This window comes from Pinus tabuliformis, chromosome 4_2, assembly GCF_031772625.1.
Source record: "Pinus tabuliformis cultivar Carrire ecotype Pingquan chromosome 4_2, CPIR1, whole genome shotgun sequence".
Taxonomy (NCBI): domain Eukaryota; kingdom Viridiplantae; phylum Streptophyta; class Pinopsida; order Pinales; family Pinaceae; genus Pinus; species Pinus tabuliformis.
The window spans coordinates 1,186,190,982-1,186,216,870 of record NC_142304.1 but is presented as its reverse complement, the minus strand read 5'-3'; the positions used below and the strand labels follow the sequence as shown (position 1 = coordinate 1,186,216,870).

The 25,889-nt window shown below is 40.6% G+C and overlaps 1 protein-coding gene across 2 annotated transcripts in view; it reads right to left on the bottom strand.

Moving 5' to 3' along the window:
* LOC149173919 (protein NO VEIN-like) overlaps positions 1–25,889 on the bottom strand; it is a 601,966-nt gene that overhangs the window by 70,856 nt on the left and 505,221 nt on the right. For both annotated transcript variants that reach the window (XM_089424783.1, XM_089424784.1), the window contains 2 exons: positions 23,474–25,753; positions 23,241–23,353 (listed from right to left, as the gene is read on the bottom strand). In XM_089424783.1, coding sequence (XP_089280909.1) covers positions 23,241–23,353; positions 23,474–25,753 — 2,393 coding nt within the window. The remainder of the gene's footprint in view (positions 1–23,240; positions 23,354–23,473; positions 25,754–25,889) is intronic.

The following is a 25,889-nucleotide window of genomic DNA, read 5'->3' as shown; positions in this document are numbered from 1 at the left end:
TGGGAGAATATGTATTGACTAGCCCAATGCTTTCCATTCCAATGGGAGGTGCTGATGTTGTACTAGGAGTCCAATGGCTACAATCCTTGGGTACAATAGCTTTTAATTTTCAAGAACTTTTCATGAAATTTTCTGTGGAAGGAAAGGAAGTTGAATTAAGGGGTATTGCAGGGAAACCAGGAAAGATAATCAGCTCTAATGGTATGACAAAGCTTCTAAAAAAGGAGCAAAGAGGTGTAATTGCACAATTATGTTCGCTAGATGTTTCCACATTGGAATCATCTATTTCTCCAGATCTCCAAAAAGTCCTGGACAATCATTCCAAGGTATTTGAGACTCCCAAAGGTCTCCCACCTATGCGTGATCATGATCATGCTATTCATCTGATTCCAGGAAGTGTTCCTCCAAACATCAGGCCGTACAGATATCCATATGTCCAAAAAAGTGAAATTGAACGTATGGTTGCAGAAATGCTAGAGGCTGGTATAATTCAACCGAGTCAAAGTTCTTTCTCAGCTCCAGTAGTATTGGTGCACAAGAAGGATGGATCATGGCGCATGTGTCCAGATTATAGGGAGCTCAACAAGCTCACTATTAAAGATAAGTTCCCCATTCCTGTTATTGATGAATTACTGGATGAATTGCATGGATCAATTTACTTCACCAAGTTGGATCTTCGTTCGGGATATCATCAAATCAGAATGAAGATTGAAGACATTCCGAAAACAACATTTAGAACTCATGAGGGTCATTATGAATTTTTGGTCATGCCTTTTGGCCTTACCAATGCACCTTCAACATTTCAAGGTTTGATGAATTCAATTTTCAAACCATTCCTTAGAAAATTTGTGTTAGTATTTTTTGATGATATACTAATCTACAGCAAGTCTTGGAAGGATCATGTTGAACATGTTGACAGGGTGCTACAACTATTGGAGGAGAAACAATTATATGCAAAAAGATCCAAATGTTTCTTTGGAGTCCAGGAGGTGGAATATTTGGGTCATATTGTATCTCATGAAGGAGTTAAGGTAGACCCTAGCAAAATTAAAGCCATTAAGGAATGGAAAATCCCCACATCCATAAAGCATCTGCGAGGATTTCTTGGGTTGACAGGGTATTATCGCAAGTTTGTTAAGAATTATGGGAGAATAGCAGCACCTCTAACAACATTATTGAAGAAAGATTCATTTTCATGGACTTCGGAAGCAACAAAGGCCTTTGAACATCTTAAAGAGGCAATGTGCCAAGCACCGGTCTTAGCTACACCGGACTTCACAAAAACCTTTATTGTGGAATGTGATGCTTCAGGAAATGGAATTGGTGCTGTTCTAATGCAAGATGAAAGACCCATTGCTTTTGAAAGTCGTCCAATCAAGGGAAAGTTTTTAAGAAAAGCTATTTATGAGAAGGAAATGTTGGCAATACTCCATGCACTTAAGAAATGGCGACCCTACCTAATGGGAAGACACTTCAAGGTAAAAACGGATCATGATAGCCTTAAATACTTTTTAGAACAAAGATTATCCTCTGAAGAGCAACAAAAGTGGGTCACAAAGATGTTGGGTTATGACTTTGAAATCATCTACAAAAAAGGGAAGCAAAATGTGGTGGCAGATGCACTCTCAAGAAAGGATGAGGATGTGGAAGCATTGTTGTGTGCCATTTCTATTATCCAACCAGATTGGATAAACGAAGCAAGGGAGGAATGGAAGAATGACGAAGAAGTGTGGGCACTTATTCGAAAGCTACAACAAGATTCCAGTACTTCTGATACATTTAGCTGGAAAAATGATTCGTTATGGTACAAAGATCGCTTATACCTCTGTAAGAATTCCCAGCTAAAACAAAAGATTCTTATGGAATTGCACACTTCTCCCTTAGGAGGGCACTCAGGATTTTTAAAAACTTACCACAGGGTTAAGAAGGAATTTTTTTGGGATGGCCTTAAATCAGATATTCAAAAGTTTGTGGCGGAATGTTTGGTTTGCCAGCAAAATAAAGTTGAAACAATTAAGACACCGGGTCTATTACAACCTTTATCCATTCCAAGCCAACGTTGGGAGGAGGTTTCAATGGATTTTATCACAGGTTTACCCAAGTCTGAGGGAAAGAGTGTCATCATGGTGGTAGTTGACAGACTTACCAAGTATGCACACTTTTGTGCATTATCACATCCATTTAAAGCCAGTACAGTTTCTACTGCATTTATGGAAACAGTTCAAAAGCTACATGGAAACCCAAAGATTATTGTAAGTGACAGAGATCCCATTTTCACTGGAAATTTTTGGACAGAATTATTTTCTTGTCTTGGTACTCAGTTAGCTCATAGCTCATCTTATCATCCTCAATCTGATGGGCAAACTGAGATAGTAAACAAATGTTTGGAAGGATATCTTCGTTGCTTTGTATCTGATAAACAGACACAATGGGTCAAATGGTTGCCTCTGGCTGAATGGTGGTATAACACTTCCTTCCATACAGCAACAAAAATGACCCCATTTATGGCACTTTATGGGTATCAACCACCATCCATCACATCATATTTAAGAGAAAATTCTAAGGTTCAGGCAGTGGAACATCACATCGAACATCAACAACAAGTCCTCCAACTCTTAAAGGATAACCTCGTGTTGGCACAGAATAGAATGAAACAACAGGCAGATCAACATCGCAGTGAAAGAAGTTTTGATGTAGGTGATTGGGTATTCCTACGGCTACAACCATATAAGCAAATGTCCCTCAAGCAAGCTAAGAAGGATAATAAATTATCACCAAAGTATTATGGTCCGTACAAGGTGTTGCAAAAGATTGGTACTATGGCATACAAATTGGAGCTTCCTGCAGCTTCTCGATTGCACCCAGTTTTCCATGTTTCATGTTTAAAGAAGGTTATAGGCGACAAGCTCCCAGTTCAAACAATATTGCCAGAACTTGACGAGGAAGGAAAAATTATATTGGAACCGGAAGCAGTCATAGAAACAAGAACTCGACAGCTACGAAATCGATCAATTTCAGAGTATCTTATCAAGTGGAAGAACTTATCCGCTGAAGATTCCACATGGGAGGATGAGAATTTTATGCAGAAGTATCCAGAACTACTCAAGCGTTGAGGACAACACTTTTTTGAAGGAGAGGGGCATGTTGGGTCCCTATAATACTAGTGATTACCCCATTACTATTGTAGTTATACCCCTTATTTATATTGATGTACCCATGTAGTGCCCATATTGTTACTATTGTGCCACATAGAAGCCCACTATTGTTATTGTTGTGCCCTACAATATTATTGTTATGTAGGCTTTGATTGTATTGGGACCACTTAGACTCCTATATATAGAAAGGAGGTATTTTCATTTGTATCATCCAAGAATTGTTCATTTATGTAATGTAAAGGAGGTTGCCCCCTCGAAGAGGCTGAATTCTAAGGCGTGGATCTCTCTTTTCTATCTTTTTGTGAGCTGGTTTCATAACAAATTCAAGGCCCAACAATATGGCTTCATACTCAGCGACATTGTTGGTTGCTTCAAATTCTAGACGATAGGCAAACTTGAATACGTGACCAAGGGGAGACTTAAGCACAATTCCAGCACCCTTACCATGACTAGAGAACGCACCATCGAAATACATATACCAGACTTCATCTTTAAGACTTTTGACCTTTTCGTCGGGAGGAGTTATGAAGTTAGAAAGGATAGCATAGTTCCCAATGTCAGATTGCTCTCTAATTATTTCGTTATGAGGCTTTTTAGGATTTTCAACATGAAATTTTCTCTCAGGCTCTCTATTTAGTCTAACGAAACCGTCACCGCTAGGAGAAGGAATCATAGCATATGACCAATTCATCTGAATGCTTCCCCCTAGATCAGAGGCCCACTTCCTAGATAACAGCATACCCCAAGCATCAGGTACATCAACGACAACAATATCCATAACAACCATGATGTCTGGATAAACCGAAAGATGAACTTGCAAATCCTTGATTAAACCATGTACTTCGATTTTCTTAGAATCCATGGCACATATATTATAGTAGGGTCTGGAAACTCTTAAGTTAAGCTGTTCCATAACCCTTTTAGTCATAACACAAGCAGATGCACCTGAATCCAACATGCAGTTATTCAATTTATACCCATTGACTAACAAGGTGATAAAGAAGCGTTGATGATCCTTGTTATCAGCATCTACGCTTTGCAGGTAAATAGGAGCATCCTGATAGTCCACCTCACGAATCTTCTGTTGAGAAGCATTGACTTGAGGACCCTGAATTGCTTTTAGTAACTTGTCTCTTTGGGAAGGGATCTTAGCAATCTCAGATACGGGAACCCAGATTTTAGCATTATTAAACCAGCTCCCCAAATCGACATCTATTCCAGAGTTTATACCAGGGTTTAAAGTTCAAGGAGGAATTTGATTCCCGCTCTGATCTTTATCCCTTCTCTGGTATGTTAAACCCTTATCTCTAGCAATTTCCAGAATTTTCTCAGGAGAGGGTTTCTCACCATACAACCTAGCCAAAATGTCATCTTCGTTTTCAAGGTTATTTATACTAAAAGCAGATTTAGGATTCACAACATCATAGCTTCTTTCCTTAACCTCTATCCAATCATTCATGGGCAAAGGAAACTTGCTCCCTACCATGTTTATTTGCTCACCTGTCCCAAACATTCCATTATCGAAAAGTCTTCTGATAATGAGACAAGAGGATTCTTCGTGAAAATCTGCACAAGCACGACAGTAAGGAGGAGCATCATCCACCAGATTGGTAAGCGGATTAGGGGGCCTCTGCTCACTAGATTGACCCTTTCTTTGCCAGTTACTATTTCTGTTATTATTATTTCGAGGCTGAAAATTTTGCGGTTGCGCTCTTTCCATTTGAATTAACCTATTCTGCAAAGTGTTTATCTCCTTGTTATGATTAATTTCCATGGTTTCAATTTTCTGAAGCAATTTGAGAACAAGTTCATTTTCAGGCTCCTGGGCTGCTTTTCCCTTAGGTTCCTTTAGTTTCGTAGCAGCCCTATCAAAGCCTGGGATTTCAGACTTCCCAGAAGCTGCCTTGTCCTTTTCAAGTTCTACAGCTAAGGCTTGGCAATCTCGATAATCAGTAAGTTTAGCACGCCTTAACTCATAAGATGGTTCAGGACCAAAGGCATCGATATAAAAATCCTGGAGAGTTTTATCTGAAGGTTTATAGTCGTGAGGTAATTCTCTAATAATACCATTAAACCTTCTGTTAAATTCTTCAACAGTTTCGTCTTCTCTCTTTTTCATCAGAGTAAGAGCTCTTACAAGATGTCTTCCCTCTCTCTTATCTCCAAATTTTTCTCTAAATGAATTAATGATTGATTGTAAAGAGTCAAAAGAATTAGGAGGTTTTTCTGTAAACCAGTCATGAGCATCACCTCCTAGAGTCAAGATAAAAAGGGTCATCCTGACATCTTCATGGTCAAAATCAGGAGATCTAGCATACTTAGCCATCCATATGTTGAAATCTCGCAAATGGGAATTAACAGTAATGGCATTATCTCCATGAAAGCTAGGCAATTTGTCTATCCCAACAGATGGAATATCATTGGGGGCTCCAGGAATGTTAGAAAAATCACAAGGGGCAAACAGACTCATGGTGCTGCGCTTAACTTGACCTTTAAAAAGCAAATGAATATCGGAGAGGGCTTCTTGTCCAAGATTTCCAAGAAGTGTACGAGAAGCGAGTTTGTGTGATCGCACCCTATAAACCTTTTTAGGGTCAGGAGTAGGATTGCACAAACCGCTTGGATGTCTTCTAGTGTACACTCTTGCAGATAATATAGGAAGTGGAGTCACCACTTGAACAAGAAGCTAAGCACAGAAAAGCTTGAAGAACAAGGACCAAGGACAGAAAAACTCTATCCCCGGCAACGGCGCCAAAAAATGTTGTCGTGCGGATTGACACGACAACGCTCAGGCCAGGGGCTGTCACTCTGATCCCCGGCCTCTCCGTTTAAGCCTGTCTCCTGAGGCTAAGGGGGGTAGACCCTACGAGGTGAAGGAGACCAACTATCGACTAGTTGGGCGGAGACACGATATGGCAAACACTAAGATAATTTGATTTAGCAGACCAGTGCCTTTAAAGCGATTTCTTGTTAGATGATATAAAATGTAAAACCATGAACAACAATCACTTACGATCAAATAGCCTGAACAACGCTTGAAAATTCAGTAAACCACAAAAATCAAGGAAACTCAATAACAATATCAGGCAATTAGGAGAAAGATAACACAGCTATAGACCACCAATTGTTAACCAGATACCACGTCAAGATAATCGTTCAGGTAAAGCATTCATTCCGCATCAATAACCTTAAATCTCAGCATAAAAAATTTCCCAAATCACTGAACTTTGACCAAAAGAATTTCCACCAAATTTTCAGGCAAAAGATTTCAAGCTAAATTTCCAGCTGAATGTCAATCTCTTTTTTTTTTTTTTTTTTATTTGATTTTTATATTTATAAAATAAAAGGCTTTAAATCCTAACAAAAAAAAAAAAAATCTAAACTAAAAAATTAAAATTTAAAATCTAAACAAAACTAAATATTAAAGTCTAAACTATAAACAATTTGAACTATAAAGTAAACTAAATATTTAAAGACTAAACTATAAACAATTTTAACGAAATCTAAAAAAAAACTTTAAACTAATAAAATGACCTACGTCTATATCTAAAAATGCATATACGCTATCGTAACCACGCCCAATTTTTTTTTTGAAAAAACGACTAAATGCAGGTTTGGACTGTAAGACGGAGTGCGACCCCAGCAAAAATGACGACAGGTAAAAAATTGAAGGGCAATCGCTTCACGTCTGAGGCACGATACGAAGACCGACTCCAAACTAACGCTCACCAAAGAAAAACGAGGAAAGGGTATGACAGTCAGACTCAATGCGCAGAATCGAAGGCGTGAAAAACGAAGGAAGCTTTGTGTGACAGGTTTCGAAGGCGAGACGAGGGTAAGTGCAACCAGGCGTTTGAAGGGGTGAGCTGTGCGCAAATGGAACCCAGCTACTGCGCTCGACTCTTCTTTTTGATGCTATTAAAATACGGCTCAGCAAATCGTAAGGAAAACGAAACTAAGACGAGAACTGACAATGCGTAATGGCATAAACCAAAACTCAATGCGATTTCGGCTCAGCTTAAAATGGATTCCTACGGCACTTCTTGGTTTCAAATGCAAACGTATTAAGCAAAGGCCAAACGACTGAGACACACAAATGCTGGAGCGTAAATCCTGGTTTGAAATTATACTATGGAATCGAAAACTCACAATTACGCTTCAAAGAATTACGCAGACCAGTGAGCAGTGCATACTTTTCAAAGGGATTATTATTATTATTATTTTAAAAAAAAAAAAAAAAAAAATGGCGTGAAAGGAAATGTGTAGCACGAGATTTCTCAATGGCAGCGATGGACGGAAGGGTACTCACCTGAAACGCAAAATTTTCACCTGTTGCTGCTCTTGCGCGAGAACGAGTGGGCCTTGTCTTAGTCACTGATGAATGGAAATCGATTTCAAAGATGACCTTGCCTTGGTTGCCTTGGTTCGCAGATATCTCATCCAGATTTTGACGATATTGCTGGTGCTAAATGCGTTTCGAAAAACACGACCCACAGATCCCTGCTTCTGAGAACTTGAAAAAAATTTCTAGATTTGATGTACCTGTAACCTGCAAAACTGAAAACGGAATTTGGCGGACATACACAAACTTTTGCAGTAAAACCCTTGCAAATTTGCCCAAAATCACAAAAATTACAGCTCTGGACAGCTAGATTTGACAATAATTGCAGTAATACTTTTGAAATATCAGAAAATTTGAACTTTACTGTGAGCAGAAAGAAAATTTCTCAATGTAAATCATGAAATAAACTTTAAAAAACAATTAACCCAGGGCACAATCAGCTGGGCTCTGCACAGAACAACCTGTGGGAGTCGGCTGGTTTAGCCCAGAACTTCCCCAGACGCCCACAAATACCCTGCACCTAAAGGTTTCCTGCACACCTCAAGCAAACATCAGCAAAGAGGGCAAGAAATGCTGCTAGAATTCAAGGAATAATGGAGATACCTGCCATTATTCCAGAAACCCTACAACATTCAAACCCTAACACGTGAGCAAGATACCTGCACTCACAATGCTCTGACAAAAAACCAGCTATTTTAACTGCTGAAAAACTGAAATATGCAGAAAAGCAAACATCTCACAGCAATTCCAGAGAGTAACACTAGCCATTTTGAACCCCAAAGTCTTCTTTATTAATCAGAAATCAGCTTACAAGAGAGCTTTCAGTACAGACTCACAGATCAGATAAACCTCTAAAATGACCACCTAAGACCCTATAAGAAGGAAATGATCCCAACGGCTAGTTTTGGGTGATCCATGTAGAACTGATCTCGACCGTTGATGAGGATCAAGACATCTCTTGATCTCATCCGTCGATTTTATTTAAAAATGATATTTTGCATGTGTTCACAAAAAATATTATTATTTTATTATTTAGGGTTTTTGCTTTGTTTTATGAATTTTTTATTTTTTTATTTTTTATTATATATATATATATATATATATATATTTTTTTTTTAATATTTTATTTATTTTCTAAATGGATCATTTGAACCAAACCGTTGGAAACATCCCCTAGGACCTAGGACCTAGGACTCATGAGGGGATTTAAACATTTCTCAACCCTCAAGACACATTACATCATGACTTTTACAATTTACATCTCAAAGGGACGAACCCACTTTAACATAGACCCTCATAAACCACCCAGTTCTGCGACACAACTATAATCTAGCAGATTAACACGCTAGGATTCTCCTAAAGTCCTAATAACAAAATGCATCCCGGCTTTGGGGTCGGGTTTGAAGGAAAACTCTGCCGATCCATGGATCGGTGAGACTAAAAACCTCCCGGGACACAGATCATCATTAGAAAGTTAGGTCCACCTAGGCAACTTTACATACATGACTCTGATCTGCTTAGATTATTTACAATCCAAACATGCAGACTGGGTTTACAACAAAAATGATCAAGCTGTCGATGACTGTAGGCTGGCACGGACATGTCGCTCAGGAGCTACCCCTCTCTGCCAACATAAAGGAGGTGGACTGCATGGGCAGTTGACCAGTAGTGGTCAACAAGGCCAAGGAGTGCTAGACTCACCATATCCTTATCCTCAACATTTACCCCCACACTTCCCAGCTCATCCCGGCATTGGGTGAACTTCGTGAGATACTGGGGCATACTGTCTCCATTCTCACACTTAATGTTTCCGAGTTTTATCCTTGAGCGCCATTCCACAGCTAAAAAACTCAACCGCTTCTAATCTAAAATTCGTGAGAACAAAGTATTTCTTGTACAAAGATCGACTGTATGGGCATTCACCAGATATCTCACCTTCCAAAAGAAGGATGAATCCAGAAGCTACCTGGCCCGATTACAGACTCTGCCTGAAGAAATAAAATGTAAGCACTTTCTGAATAATAGATCTGATGATAAGTCCCGCTTTGATATCCTGTAGAATTTTTTTCTACAAATCAACCAACTCCGATACCATGTAGAAACTTTTTCTACAAATCAGCTAGCTCTGATACCATGTAGAAATTTTGAATAATATGACACATATTCACAAAGATTATCCCGATTATACACTATTGCGGAATACATGCATAATACATAACCTCCTCTACGTTGATCATCAATTTACAGAAGCAGAAACAATAACATGCGCACATAGAAGCATTATGTTAAAATTGGCAACCAGGGCAAAACTTCATGTGGGTCATCTTATTCATGGGCCATGGCTAATAATATTTTTATTAGATTCCTCTCGTCGAGAGATGTAGGATTGATATAAAGATCATCCAATTCCGATAAGTATTCATGCAGATATGAATTTATTTTGATTATGGAATTATTATCAAGCCGACCTACAACTCATGTAGGCTTAGAAGCCCAACAGTCGCATCTATTCACCCACCAACGTTGTGTATAAATATAAGAAGACTTTTCCTCATTTAGACTCACTCATCTCATCACATCTCTCTCTCTACTGCGCAGATATGAGTCTCTTCTCTACTGCGCTGAAATGGGTCTCTCTCTCACACATGTGAAGTCGGAAGCTGTTGAATTTGAAGCTGCAACTGCAGAAGTAAAGATTGACTTGCGTGGCCTAGAAGATCTCCTCTTTGGAACTGCACTGTAGGTTCATCTGAACCTCCTTTGAAAGCCGCAACTTTTGGTGGTGGAATGAAGTCAATCCGACGAACGGTTTGCAAGATATCGACTGCCCTAGTTTGAAGCCGGAAACTGCTGAAACTGAAGCTGCAACTGCAGAAGTAAAGATTGACTTGCGTGGCCTAGAAGATCTCCTCATCTGAACTGCGCTGTAGGTTCATCTGAACCTCCTCTGGAAGCCGAAACTTTTGGTGGTTGAATGAAGTCAATCCGACTGTCGGTTTGTGAGATATGGTCTGCCCTAGTTTGATAATGAAGCCGCTAATGCTGATGCTACTGATCTAGGGTTTGCTACTGCTGATATGAATTAGATTTATTGTACTATTTTTCTCTGCTAAATTATTGAAGATAAAAGAAGATTTGATCAAAGGGTTTCCCCACACATTGTGGGGTTTGTCCCTGGCTAGGCACCACATCTTGTGTCTCTTGTCTTGGCTTGTTTTCTGTCGATCGTTTAATGTTCTATCTGCACTTTACTTTATGTACATGTGATTGCTAATCGGTGGAATATAATAAGAAAAAGAAGTAAACTATTATAAGCATAGAACATACCATAACTTAACATGGTATCAGAGCTGAGGTGAAGACAAAGCCCGAGCAAGAGCAAGAGCAATCATTGAAGAGAAGATTGGCAAGGCTATCCTAAAAGAACTATGGGGTCCTCAACACTCTTTCCTGCTGAAGACAAGCTCCGTGAGAAAGCTGACTATCACGAATGGAAGATGTCTATCGATCTAACCTTTGAAGATCAAGGAGTGCTGGACCATGTAAGAGGCAATATTGTTGAGCCTTCATCAAATGCATCTGCTGCTGCCTGGATCAAATGGAAAAATGGAGAAGTCAAAACAAAGAAGATCATCCGGGACTCTATCGACAAGCGCTTGGTGGCCTACATCTCTGATCTAGACACCTCCAAGGAAATCTACGACAGACTGGTGAGTTTATTTAAAGTTAATGATGCAAATCAAGTTTTGTTTCTTAGAAATAAGTTGAGGGAAATCAAGAAGGGTAAAGATGAAAGTATGCAAGCATACTTCTTAAGAATCACCGAGATCAAGAACGATCTCCTATCTATTGGGGAAACCATTACTGACAAAGAAATGGCACTCACAACTCTCGGAGGATTACCATCTGAATGGTATGTGTTCAGGACTACTCTTCTGTACAATAAGTCCTAGTTTCGAGGAATTAATGGCTAGATGCATTCAAGAACAAACAAGGGTAGAAGAGCAGGAAATGCCCTTGCCTAAAGGTCCTCCTGCTGCTTTTTCTTCTCATGCTAAGAAAAGAAATAATTCTGGGTCTAAATCGAAAAGAAAGGCTGGATTTAAGGGTGGAAGAAAAGGACGATGTTTCATTTGCAATAAAGCAGGTCACTATGCAAGGGAATGCCATGATAGAAAGGACTCTCACCGTGACGATGATCAAAATCCCTCTCATGGTAATCGATGGAATGACAAATTCAACAGCAAAGGTAAGAGGAGAGCTGGGAATCAAGGAAGAGGACAAGCATTCAAGAAGGCTAGAAATTCTAGGATGTATTAAATGCACCTGACCTCTAAAGGAACCTAGTGTCCATCTTGGCAATGGAAGACAGAGGCTACAAGGTAACCTTCAGTAATGGCAAGGTATGTATATGGAAAAATAGTGTTAAAGATGCCTTTCCTCTTGGGTTTAGTGTTGATTCATTATACCAAGTCGATGGAAGTCCGCTAGGTGTCATGTCTTGTGACACAACTCTTTAGTCCGAACTTTGGCATCAGAGGTTTGCCCACCTTCATTACAAAGCTCTACCCGATGTAAGACAGATGGTAACAGGGATGCCCGAATTCCAAGTAGAGAAAGAAAGTGTATGTCCGGGATGTGCCAAAGGAAAGCTCAAAAGGGGACCATTCCCCTCAAGCCAAAGCAATACCTCTGATATATTACAATTGGTTCACTCAGGCATACCTGAGGTTGGCATTAAGAGGGAGACTAGTACACCACATACTCCTGAGCAGAATGGTGTGGTGGGAAGGAAGAACCGCATGATGATGGAAGCTGTCTGGGCAATGCTACATGATCAAAGACTTCGGATGTTTCTATGGGCTGAAACTACAATCACCGTCGTATTGTACAAAAATGATGCCCTCATCAAGCATTGGGTTCCAAGACTCCTAAAGAAAAGTTCACCACAAGGTGAACAATCTTTCGACTCTGAGGAGCTCTCAAGAAGCCAACACCAGGGAACTGAAAGAAAAGGATGATGAATCAATGCCTGATGTAGAAGAACCCATGGATCTGATAGATTCTCATCCACATGAGCCTTCCTCTTCTAGGAAGAGGCCTTCATGGCTTAGGGGGATACTTGATGATGCTAAAGGACATGCTGCACCCTGAGGAACCTTCTGTCAAAGTAAGAAACTTAATAGGTATCAAGGATACCTGACCATCATGACCACGATCATACAAAATGAACCTTCATCATTCTCAGATGCCGTCAAGCATCAAGTATAGAAGGATGCTATGATCGTAGAATATGAGTCTATTATGGAGAATGATGTCTGGGAAGTAGTTCCCAGACCCTGGACAAGACAATTGTTACTTCAAAATGGCTTTACAAGATAAAGCATGCAGCAGATGGAAGCACGGAAAAGTATAAGGCTCGTTTTGTTGCTCGAGGTTTCTCCCAAAAGGAAGGTATAGACTATGATGAGATATTTGCACCTGTTGCCAGATATACGACCATCCGCTCGATCATAGCCCTTGCCGCTTCACAAGGATGGAACCTACATCAGATGGATGTCAAGACTGCGTTCTTGCATGGCTCGATCAAAGAAGAGGTCTACGTGGAGCAACCCGAAGGATTTGAGATTTATGATCGAAAATCGCATGTATGCAAGTTGAAGAAAGCTCTCTATGGGCTGAAGCAAGCACCCCGATCATGGTATGAGAGGATCGATAGCTACTTGATGAAGCTAGGATTCACTAGGAGTGAAGCCGATCCTAACCTTTCCTTTAAGGTTGAAGATGACAAGCCTCTCATACTGGTATTGTATGTGGATGACCTCTTTCTAATAGGTGCAAACCCTCTCATTCACAAATGTAAGAGGGAGATGGCTTCTGAATTTGAAATGAAGGACCAAGGACTTGAAGTGTGGCAGAAGCCAAGGGAAATTTTCCTATCTCAAGGAAAATATGTGGTAAATATATTGGAAAGATTCGGTATGATGGACTTCAAGCCTGTGACTACCTCGAGGATCTTAACTTTTAGAAGTTATATGGTAGTGATGTCGGACCAGACTTGGGAAATGCCTATGAGTTTCAAAAACTCATTCGCATTGATGTTCTTGGTGAACCTCCGTCCCAACATATGTTTTGCAGTTAGCATTGTGAGCTCATATTTGGTTGAGCCTCATTGGATTGATGCCAGGAATCTTCTGAGATGTCTTCAGGACACAATCTCTCATGGATTAAGATACACTGTCGGAGATGTGAGACTACTTGGATATACTGATGTTGATTGGGCAGGCAGTGTGGTGGACCGTAAGAGCACTTCCGGGTACTGTTTCACCTTGGGATCTGCTTCGATATCTTGGATAAGCAGGAAGCAGAAGTCGGTGGCTTTGAGCACCGCCGAAGTAGGATATATTGTTGCTAGCATAACCTCGTGTAAGGTAGTCTGGTTGCGAAAGCTCTTCAGTGAGCTGTTTGGATTTACATTGGATACCACTGTGATTCTCTATAACAACCAGAGGTGGGATTCGATTATTGAGGAATCCCATATTCATTGATTGCTCCAGCAGATAGACATCATCTTGGATATGGTAAGTTGATGAGCAAGGAGGCTCCATCGCATTAAGATGATGTACAGGTTGATACACCTTGTCAAAGCCCCGAGGAAAGATCTAATCTGTGATTTTCCCAAACGACTTGGAGTTGGTAAGAAACCCTTGTACAAGCGTCCTGCATGTTGCATACATTGAGCTCTGGGAGCTCTGAGGGCTTGCGGTTATTACTGTGTTAGAGTGGGTCTAGTATCCCTCCACCAGAGATCAAAGCTCTTTGCATTTCATGATTAGGTGTCCCATCAGTGTGATCATGTTGCATTCCGTTAGGCATGCGATAATCCTGGTGGAGGGAGTTTGTTTCGTTATTCCCCTCTTGTTTGGCACTGCTGGTTCAGGTTTGTTCAAGTAAATAAAATCCTCAAAGGGTCATTCATCTTGCTTTAAGTTTTAAGGTCTTAGGTCTAGGGTTGAGTCCATTTTTGTCTTCAGAGGTCATAAAGGACCAGTAGGCTAGAGGGATGTCCTTCATTAAACATTATTTCAAAAATTCTCATCATTGTACAGCTAAATTTTCACCTTGTTCTCAAAAACTCTGTTTTTGAAAACAAAGGTCATTATCTCATTTTTGTAAAAATTCTCAAAATTTCAAATTCTTCAAATGTCGAAGTGCAGCCTTGGTCTCCTTTGCCAAAGCATCCTAGAAGCTATCCCTGCAAAAATTTTCAGAAGAAATCATCATTTCAACCAATTTTTCAAAGAAAAGAAATCAAAGGTCAGAGCCAATTAATTCAAAAAGTGTCAACACTCAAAACATTACAAAGTGGGTTTTGGGCAAGTAAAAATCAAAAGGAAACCTATAAAAGCACATCACTCCTCATTTGCAACTCATTTGCCTCTTACAAGCTAAGTGAATCCTTGCAAAGTCGATTTGAGGAGTTCTTGAGCAAGTTGAGCAGTTTCAGGGGCGCGCTACGCGTCAGGGGCGCGCTACGCGTCAGGGAGATTTTTTCAGTGTAATTTTACAAGTGCGCTACGCGTCAGAGGGGCGCTATGCGTTGGGCAGGGTGCGCTACGCGTTGGGGTTTCAGCTCAACAAACTGCCAGCAAGTCATCAAATCGATTTTTCTCTCAGGCAAAGTGCAGGTAGGCTTCTCCTCTATGCCTAGATTTGGTTTTGCAAATTGAAAAAGAGAATTAATATGTTCAAATGCTATGTAAATGATAAATCAAAACCCTCCCTTGTTATGGAAAATTTAAAGTTTCAATGGTACTAGGGTTTCAAATTTCTCTTGCTGTCCAAGGTTGCCCATTTGTAAATCCCTTTTTCCCTCATTTTCATCACCTTTCTCCCTCAAATTTTCCCTTGAAATTTCATCATTCTCCTCTTTAAAATTCCTAAAAGCATACTTAATTCCTAAACCCTACTTCACTTTAAATCCCACAATTTTGTAATTTCCCATGCTTGTCTTCCCTAAATTCCTTCTTTGTGTTTATTCTCCCTAATTCCCACATGTTCCCCTATCCCTAACAATTCCCTTGTATTTATGTCCCCTTGGTGACAGCATTTGAAAAAAGTCAAAAAGCAGTTAATTGGGTGCCAAGTCAGCAATATATTTCAGTCATCTTGCCTTCATAACCATGTCAGAAACCGAATCAGATTATGAGCAGAGCTATGACAGTGATTCAACACCAGAGGTAGAAGTGCCAAGGAGGCATCATAAGGGTGGTAAGGGTGGTAGGCATGTCAGAGAGGAGCCCATTTCATTGGTTCATTTGCAAGCTTGTCCACTTGCAATGTCATGTTTTCGGTATCAATCATGCCTTGGATATTGTGAGAGGATCTCACAAATTCAACACCATAGAGAGCTGGTCCGCTTGTTTTTCCTACATTTGCACAATGGCCATGTGAACCTTGCAGGAGTGGATTTCACCTTATCACTTGAAATGGTTGCTCAAGCTACCGGGATACCAAATGTTGGGGAAGAGTGGACCAAGCGCAAGCTGCTAGACAAATTTCATTATCAACCATACATTAAACCCAGATGCATGAGGCACCTTACTGCTGTTTTTCCTTTCAGATTCCTAAGGGATGAGTATGCACCCTTGATGAGGCTCATTATGCGTTATTTCACTTGTGAGGGAAGATTTTCACGTTTATATTCGTACCATATCCGTTTATTGATGCATTTCACCCGGGTACGAATGATGAACATTCCATTTTTCATGTGCCGAAATATAGAGAAGATGGTGCCCGTAGTGCAAAGGAAGAATCCCGCACAGCAACTCAAAAGTATATATCATTATGCATTGATCGAGATCATAGTGATGCATCAGTTGGCACAACAGGGTATTGCTTGGGAGGATTTCATTTCTCGCGACTTCTTCATGATGCCACAGCCACCTCCTGAGGTTGTCCATGATGAGGGAGGGCCTTCACAGCAGTTTGATATTCCTGAGCCAGAGCATGTCAGCACTCCTCCTTATGTTACATATCAGAGAGGCCACAGGGCCTTATTTGCATCTGCACGGCGAGTATTATCTCCACATCAGGTGGAAGGGGTGTCGCCTTCTTCATCAGCACAGCGAGTGTTATCTCCACATCAGGTGGAAGGGGCCTCGCTTTCGACAGCAGCACAAGTACAAGAGAGAGGCAAGCAGCCCAAGATTGATGAGGGGCCATCAGGTGATCCAAACATAGATATTGTTGACCTTGATATCAGCTCTCCTAGCTTAGAGTCAAAGGAGATCATTCAGCAACTTAGGGCGGAAAATGACTTGTTGCAACAAAAGTTGGAAATGGCAAATTGGACAATCACATACTTAGAGCAGCGCAACAAGCAGTTGGAGGATGAACACACTCTTGATGAGTTGCGGAGGATCCAAGAAGACCGGAACTTGGCTCGCAAGAGACCCGATGATTTGACACCTAAGGAGCAAAGCTCGATGCTCATTCAGGTGAACACACATTTAGAGAGGTTGATAGCAAAGGCAAACAGGGACAAAGACATGCTCCGCCACATGAAGAACCATTATTGGGCCCGCATGCATGTGTGTAAAGCAAAAATGAAGGTACTTAAAGCATGCTTGGCCAAGGCACTGAAATGGAGGAAAAGGCCCGATCCGCTTCAAATTTTGGCTGAAGCCACCTTGAGGGAGCATGGTGCTCAATGACACACCTCCAGCTCAAATTTCAGGAAATTTTGAGCAATTTTGGTCAATTTTGACTTTTTTGTGCCAAAAACAGGTTTTTGCCCTCAACGCGTAGCGCGCCGCGCGCTACCCTTAAGTTGGGGAGGTCCATTTCAGGAAAACTCAGCATTTTTGGATTTGTCATGGCAAAATACACTTGCTCAGCCACTGCCAAGAAGTTTCATGGAGATTTGAGCCCCCAAAAAGTCAAAAAACAAGCAAAAAATGACTTTCTGCCACTTTTTGGACACACATGAAGCAGTCTTGGGAGATTGCAATTTTGGAGGGGCAAATGACCACCAAATTGAGAAATTCCACTTGGGCTGGAGAGTAGACATCCAGACCTTTCCAACAAGCCTACTTGTGCCTCATTTGGATGCCGGGAAGTGCCTCAAAAGTGGCCTGAAAGGCGCGCTACGCGTTGGGAAAATTTGCCAGTTTTGCATCTTCAGCATAGGAAAACGCAACAGTGACTAGTTTTGACTTTTTGGTTGGATTTTTCATCCTCCTTGATGTATTTGATGTAATTTCATGACTGACATGACACTTTTTACCTATTCTAGAAGATTCATTCATAAAATGGCAAAAAATTAATGAATGAATTGGTTTCCTAGCTTATAGAGGCAAGTTGTTTTGATTGCCTAGATTGTAGTGCTCAGTTTAGAATTGGTTGAAACAGCTCCTAGGATGATGAGCTCGACTCCTAGAGGCAAGGAAGTGTGTTAGCTTGCTTATATTATGTATTTTCTTAGTCATTTTCATGGTTGGACTCTTGAGGGATAAGCTTAGACTGTTTTACACTTTGTATCTCTGCAATTTTGGCAAAGGAAAGACCAGGGTTTTGCAGCACTATTTGGGATTCCTGTGGTGTTTTGTGTTGATGGTGTGTTTCTCTCATGTACTTGTAAGTTTGTTATGTGTATCATTTTCCTACTTCTCTTTTCTGCACATTAAGTAAATGAAGTGTTAAGGTAGAATTCATGGTTTCTATGCTCTGCCTTTAAGTTTTCTTAATATCTATGTTTTCATCTGTCTAAGGAGAACTCTCGAAGGTTTCTTGCTCTCTTTAGCTCCTCACCGGTCATTTCTATCCATTCACTTAATTCAAAGGCATCAAGACAATCTCCTACCTTGCCCCAAAAAGACCTCTGCAAAAACTGTGTCTCATCCCCGCACCCAAAATTGCCGTGCTTAGTTTTCCAACAAAACTCTAAAAATTTAAAATCAAACTTTCCCTATCAGTTTACTAGCCTAAAATCAGTGTTCTTTATTGGTCATCTCCGCCCTTTGAAGACCTTTTGCTGAGATAGACCCGGAGAGAGCCCTCTCCTGTCCCCGTAGGGCTAGCTACGAGGCTAAGTGGTTTGATGTTGCCTTGGATTTTGTCTTTTTCAGCCTGAGGCCAAATTCAAGCGCTAACATACTGGAGCAACATACGACCACAAGGTGACTCACCCTCCCCTGGTGGTGCACACTGGAACAAGATGATTCGCTCTCTTGTGGGACAAGATGATTCGGTCTCTTGTGGAACAGGATGATTCGCTCTCCTGTGTAGCAGGATGATTAGTTCTCCTGTGAGGCCTGGATTGATGTGTTCTCCATGGCGATTGTAGCAGGATTGATGTGTTCTCCTGTGAGGCCTGGATTTTTGTGTTCTCCATGGCGGCCTGGATTGATGTGTTCTCCATGGCAATTGTAGCAGGATTGATGTGTTCTCCTGTGAGGCCTGGATTGATGTGTTCTCCATGGCAATTGTAGCAGGATTGATGCGTTCTCCTGTGAGGACAGGATTGATTAGTTCTCCTGTCGAGGCATCCTACCCATGCAGTCTGGGACTCATGGGAAGTACCTCTCATCTGATCAATGAGCAGGGAAATGAAGTTAGGTACCATAGTAGTACCGATGGACGCATCGTTGTAACTACCGTACTCCCTACGCTAGGATGACCTCCATTGATCTGGGATCAATGATACTGGTCTGGGACCAGTGGTAGGAGTTGTACCATACTATGACGCTGACTTCGGGTTGGTTGAGACTGGTCTGGGATCAGTGGTACATACTCTGAGACTGACTTTGAGTCAGTGGAGGATGATATTGGTCTGAGACCATTGGAGTTGTACTCACTATGACGCTGACTTTGGGTTGGTTGAGACTGGTCTGGGACTAGTGGTACATACTCTGACACTGACTTTGAGTCAGTATGATACATCCTCGATCATTTCTTCTTCTTCATAATTCGGACAAAAGCAGAGTAGAACAAAACAATGCAAGAGCAGAACAGAACAGAACAAAACAATACAGATCAGTGCAGGGCAGAACAAGACAAAGCAGAACAGGCAAAATAGAGCAGAGCAGGGCAAGGGTCAGGCTGTACAAGGCAGTGCATTTGATGGATGAATAGTAACGACCGATAGACAGATTGCAGATGAAGTTCTCCATGGTTGAGAGGGAGTGTTAAAATTGGCAACCAAGGCAAAACTTCATGTGGGTCATCTTATTCATGGCTAATAATATTTTTATTAGATTCCTCTCGTCGAGAGGTGTAGGATTGATATAAAGATCATCCAATTCCGATAAGTATTCATGGAGATATGAATTTATTTTGATTATGGAATTATTATCAAGCCGACCTACAACTCATGTAGGCTCAGAAGCCCAACAGTCGCATCTATTCACCCACCAACGTTGTGTATAAATATAAGAGGAATTTTCCTCATTTAGACTCACTCATCTCATCACATCTCTCTCTCTCTCTACTGCGCAGATATGAGTCTCTTCTCTACTGCGCTGAAATGGGTCTCTCTCTCTCACACATGTGAAGCCGGACGCTGTTGAATTTGAAGCTGCAACTGCAGAAGTAAAGATTGACTTGCGTGGCCTAGAAGATCTCCTCTTTGGAATTGCACTGTAGGTTCATCTGAACCTTCTTTGAAAGCCGCAATTTTTGGTGGTGGAATGAATCAATCCGACGAACGGTTTGCAAGATATCGACTGCCCTAGTTTGAAGCCAGAAACTGCTGAAACTGAAGCTGCAACTGTAGAAGTAAAGATTGACTTGCGTGGCCTAGAAGATCTCCTCATCTGAACTGCGCTGTAGGTTCATCTGAACCTCCTCTGGAAGCCGAAACTTTTGGTGGTGGAATGAAGTCAATCCGACTGTCGGTTTGTGAGATATGGTCTGCCCTAGTTTGATAATGAAGCCGCTAATGCTGATGCTACTGATCTAGGGTTTGCTACTGCTGATATGAATCAGATTTATTGTACTATTTCTCTCTGCTGAATTATTGAAGATAAAAGAAGATTTGATCAAAGGGTTTCCCCACACATTGTGGGGTTTGTCCCTGGCTAGCCGCCACATCTTGTGTCTCTTGTCTTGGCTTGTTTTCTGTCAATCGTTTAATGTTCTATCTGCACTTTACTTTATGTACATGTGATTGCTAATCGGTGGAATATAATAAGAAAAAGAAGTAAACTGTTATAAGCATAGAACATACCATAACTTAACACATCAATCACACATATCAACATAGTATTTTCCAGGGGAAAGAATCTCGCTAAAAACCCCAACTATCTGTATATTATATTGACTGAATCATGTAACAATACATAGTACAATACTCCTCACAAGTACTCAGTACTATCTCCTCATGCTACACACAATACAGCTCAGATCTGATCTCCAAACCTCCTCTGCTACTTGCCTGCCTCCACTACACAATACCTGCTGAGAATGAATGAGAATGGCTGAACCAAACTCATTTTTACCTTGGAGAAAGTCACCCACACTGTAAATCACGTGAGCACAAGCTATATTTCTTGGTATTGGCCCCAACACTATGCAGTCTTCATTGTCATTATTCAATCCATGCATGTGCACAATCTCATGCACAACTGATAGCAATCTCAACCTCTAACACCTGTCCCTGTTGAACTGTACATGCACTGAGTTAACTGATGTATTCTTCAGTTGCATTATGAGTTAATAATTAGTGAATTAATTAATAACTAATTCACACAACTCATCACTTAGTCTATTGGTCAGTTAGACTAAATACAACTAGTTCAACTAAAGTCAAACTGAACACAACTCCATTAACTGCTCACCCAACTCCACAGAACTCAACCACATGAGTTCTAACTGATGTCCTGCATGCAATAGCTCAACTAACACATAAGAAAAACATATTTCCTTCTGTAAACTGCATGTGCTACATCTGTAGCTCAAACTGAAGTGCTCCAAGAGGATAAGATAAAGTTTATAGTCTAAACATTATTACGAGACAATAATATTTGACTTTTCTATTTTTGACTAGCAGTCTAAAAATAGACTCTGATCACTCCTGCTGTGATCCAAAAATAGACTTTGCGCCATAATTTTCCTGCGGGACCACTTAGTGAAGGCGACTCCTTTCCACTAAGCTCCATCATCTTGTTGCATTCTCAACAAGCATTTCTTGTTGCACACTTTTCAACAACTTGGAGATCACACCAGATGATCAGTCATTCTATTCTCTAGAGCGGGGTTTGCTAAGAGAGATAGAATCAGTGATCGGGAGAGCAGCTAAGGGGCATTGAGTACAGAGGAACAAAGAAGGTAGAGATTGTGCCGGGAAAGCAACACAACAGCCAAGGAGGGTGACGCAAAGCCAACAAAGGTTCACGCAGGGCCACGCAGAGGCAACCAAGTGCTGCGCGGTGCACCAAAGGGGACAATGTAGCTTACACAGAGCCTCCCAGAGTTGACGCAGGGCCTCCTGGGGCTGACGCAGGCCAAGAAAGGTTGACGCAGGGCCAGCGTGAGACAAAGAGGGGCTGACACAGTCTAGACTGGGCTGACACTGGGGTTGCAGGAGCAGTTTTGTGTTGAGGCGCTGCCAGAAGGGTTTTCCTGGGTTTCAGCCAAGAGATTTATCTCAAATTATGAGGTATAGCTGCTAAGGAAATTCTCTGTTGGGTAGGCCAGTTACGGCACCCAGATTGTACTCTGACATCGCTTAAGAAGAAAACCCTTAGATAGCTGCACCGGTTTTCCTGCATTGGGTTTTTCCGGGGACATTGGTAAAAAAATAATGGTGTCATGTGGTGTGTTTATTCTTGTTTCTTTTATTTGCTGATCTGTAATACGTTGAGCATGCACTGGTGTTTATTTTCAGTATCTACTTTGTAAATAACTTGTTAAAGAAAAATTAACAAGTAGGTAGGAATAAATGAGAAAAAGTGCATGAAGAGTTTTTAAATTAAGTAAACTTAGAAACTTCAACATTTGGTGTATGTTTTAGTTTACCATTTTGTAGACAAATACCGAGTGTCAATTTTTCATTATCATATTTTATGAGATGATCTGCTGAATTTGTGGATAAACTTGTATTATAGCTTCTATGGATTGGAAACATCATCAACATATTTTTTTCTGCACAAAGCTTATTATATTTTGAAGTTTCTTTTCTATTTGCTGAGTTTACCCAACTCTTGAACATAGTTTTGCCAAGCCCTAGACCAGCCGAGTCTTTGTCAAGTCTGAATCTAACAATTTTGGAACACACAAACTCAAATAACCTTCACTTGGGTTTTATGGACATGTGACATAAACCTGTAAAGCCAGACTAATAGGTTGCTGAGATTCCCATAAATGCACCCAGAGATACAAATAAACCTGTATCTATCCAAAATTACAATAACCCCCTTCATATAGTAAGCATATGCTGAATTACAGTATTTCTTTTGCTGAATAAAATGTTGATCTTTTCTGAAGTTGCTTTAATACTGTCAATATTGATTTATAAAAGGTGAATAATATTCATTAGACATGAAGAGTAATTCAATCTATAAAAATAACACCATTGCACTTAATAGTCAAGAACAATCTGAATTCAACAAGGAAATTATCTTATTCTTGAAGTTTAATCAGTAAGGCAGCTGCTATATATCCCTGAACTGCTCAAGATAATCATCTACCATCTTTTTATCCTTTCAAGCTGGGTTCAAAATAGGAAAGCTGAGAAGCCTCACCATGCTTTAAATATGCACTCAGATTTGCTCCACTTGGAAAGGAGACTAAGGGCATCCTTAACAGAAACCTTCGTCCTGAATCCAATGTCCACCACAAACTTTCTACTATGAACCTGCTTCACATCTCAGTCATAATGTGAATCTCATTAGTATGATGTTAAATTTACAAAAGCAATTTGGAAACCTAATGATTGAAGAATTTTGGTACATCACAATGAAATCGAGAACTTTACCTGAGGATTTGCATAAGGAGCATCAGAACCCAGGATAGACCTAACCTCATCACAATCAAAGAATAGATCAGATGGAAAATAAAGCTTCCCATCAAGTCTTGATTTTACCCAGCAATACTCACGAATCCTTAAAACACATGAAGGTTCTGTATACTTTCCTTCCTTCCCACCAGGATTACCACAGAAGTAAGTAGCTTTTTTGGCACCATATAAGTCATCCCACACACTATCAAGAACTTCAAGGAAATGTGAGCATTGATCCACATATGTGCTTGAACTTGACAAGACTGTCAGTATATCTATTAACTCAGGAGATTCCCAATCCTTTACAGTCCAACACACTGAATTTGCATTCCCTTCCCATGCCAAGTGTTTCCATATACTACAAGATCGATCTTGCAGTTTCTTCTCAATATTAACTACCTGCATAAGATCAGTGACACCAAGTTCTTTGAAGAAGTTACGCCACTTTAACACATTCAATGAGCTCTCTTCATTAGAAGAAAATTGCAGGTAGACACTATCAATTTCATTCCAGATAACATTTGTGCCAGCAAGAACTTTGCTCATATCAGCTGAATTACCAAATTCCCTGCTAAAGTGAAGTGGTTCAGAACCAGCACGTATATATCCGTTGTTTGTTATAATTAAGGCCTTCTTTTGTAGCTCCAGTATTAGTTTTGGCCTTTCCAAGTGGCATAATGAGCAGTCCGACTGCAAATGTATCATGACAAAGGCCATATATTCAGCCAAATTTAACTTATCTTTTATCAGGCATTCAAAATTTGTCATTGCCTGTAAAATGTGTTTCATCACAACTTCATGTGCTGACAACTGACCAACACCAACACGACGAAGCATGTGTACAATCACATCTGAATCACCTCTGATCACAGCATCTCCGTCTGCCGGGCAGAGTAGGAGAGAAGGGTGCACAGTTCTTAGCTCACAATATAACTTAGGGAAGTTCTTTAAAATATATGTACCATCAACTCCAGAACGAGTTCCTTCACAGGGTAACCAGATAGAATCTTCTCTAACTGAACTATATGATCCATCACAAAGTGGAATAAAGTGAATTTGAGCGAGATCACTAAAGAAATCAGGTTCTGACTTTACCTGGAAAAAGGACTCATGTTCAGTGGGTTGGTAGCTCAAACATTCATAAAGAGCAACAAGCCAGGACCCTATCCAGTTCAAGCCCAAATTTCTTAAATCATCCCCTCTATTGCATACTGACTTCATCAAATCAATCAAGATTCTTGGTCCAAATGTGTGCACACCTAAAGCTGCTGCTAATGGATCCGACAAAAAGACATCTCTTTGTAGATAACCAATACCAAGATGCCTATTTATTAAGTCATCAGGTAAAAGAATGCGTATCCGATCATTCCAGCCTCGGAGAACCATGCATGGGAGAGCCCATCGTTTATCCTCACCCTCTAAAGGCAAGCAGGGAGAAACCTGTAACTTGGAAAGAATCATTCGTGGCAGTGGAGAGAAAAGACCTAATACTTCACCCACCAGTGGGACAAAACTCATATAAAGTGAGACAGCTTTCCCTGGGTTGTCCTGATAGCAGTGAAGAGACCTAAAAGATTCTGCGGCATTGACAAACAACTCTGGATACTCTGAAAGCAACCATTGGTTCCAAGCACTGTCACCATCAACCTCCTCCCTGGATGATGGCAGTATGAAATCTCCTTGAAGAATAAATTTCAAACCATATGCTCGCAATGGAAGGAATGCAAATACTGGCTGCTGTTCAAGACAAGGTACAAACTCTCCAGTAGAGTCCTGACATAATGTGAAGGCCATAGCAATTTGTGTGCTTTGTACTCCAGACCGCATAGTACCAACATTCAACTTTCGGCTTGCCACGAGCCAAGTAGTGCTTTCCTTACCATGTGAAACCTTCACGAGTCCATTACCAATGTCCTCTCTTCGCATTATCATTAAAGAATTTGTCAGAGTATCCTTAACTTTGATACAGCGAAGACGATGAAGAAATAATAATAATGATGGATGAAGATCTGCAAATTTTGATGCCCATGACCTCATCCCTGTTCCTTCCATGGTTGAGCCTTTAAAAGGAAGAACTATGCATGTATTCCAAACAGGACCCTCTAAATTCTCATTTTCAGTTGCTAGCTCTCTACTAAACAATTCAAGATTGCATAGAGGAGGTACAGGGGTTGGCAAAATGAAGCCAAGTTCCCCCTCAGTGATATCAAATTTCATATGAAAGCCATTTGAATGAATTTCTGGTGAATCAGTTACCTGTGGAAAAAGCAAAATAAAGATCACTTCAGTTCAATCCTCTACAACGTAAAACATATTATGAGGTCTGTCAGAACTGCAGTACATATTTCATAGTTTCAATAAAGTTCAGAAAGTGAAAATAAAGGGTAAAAAT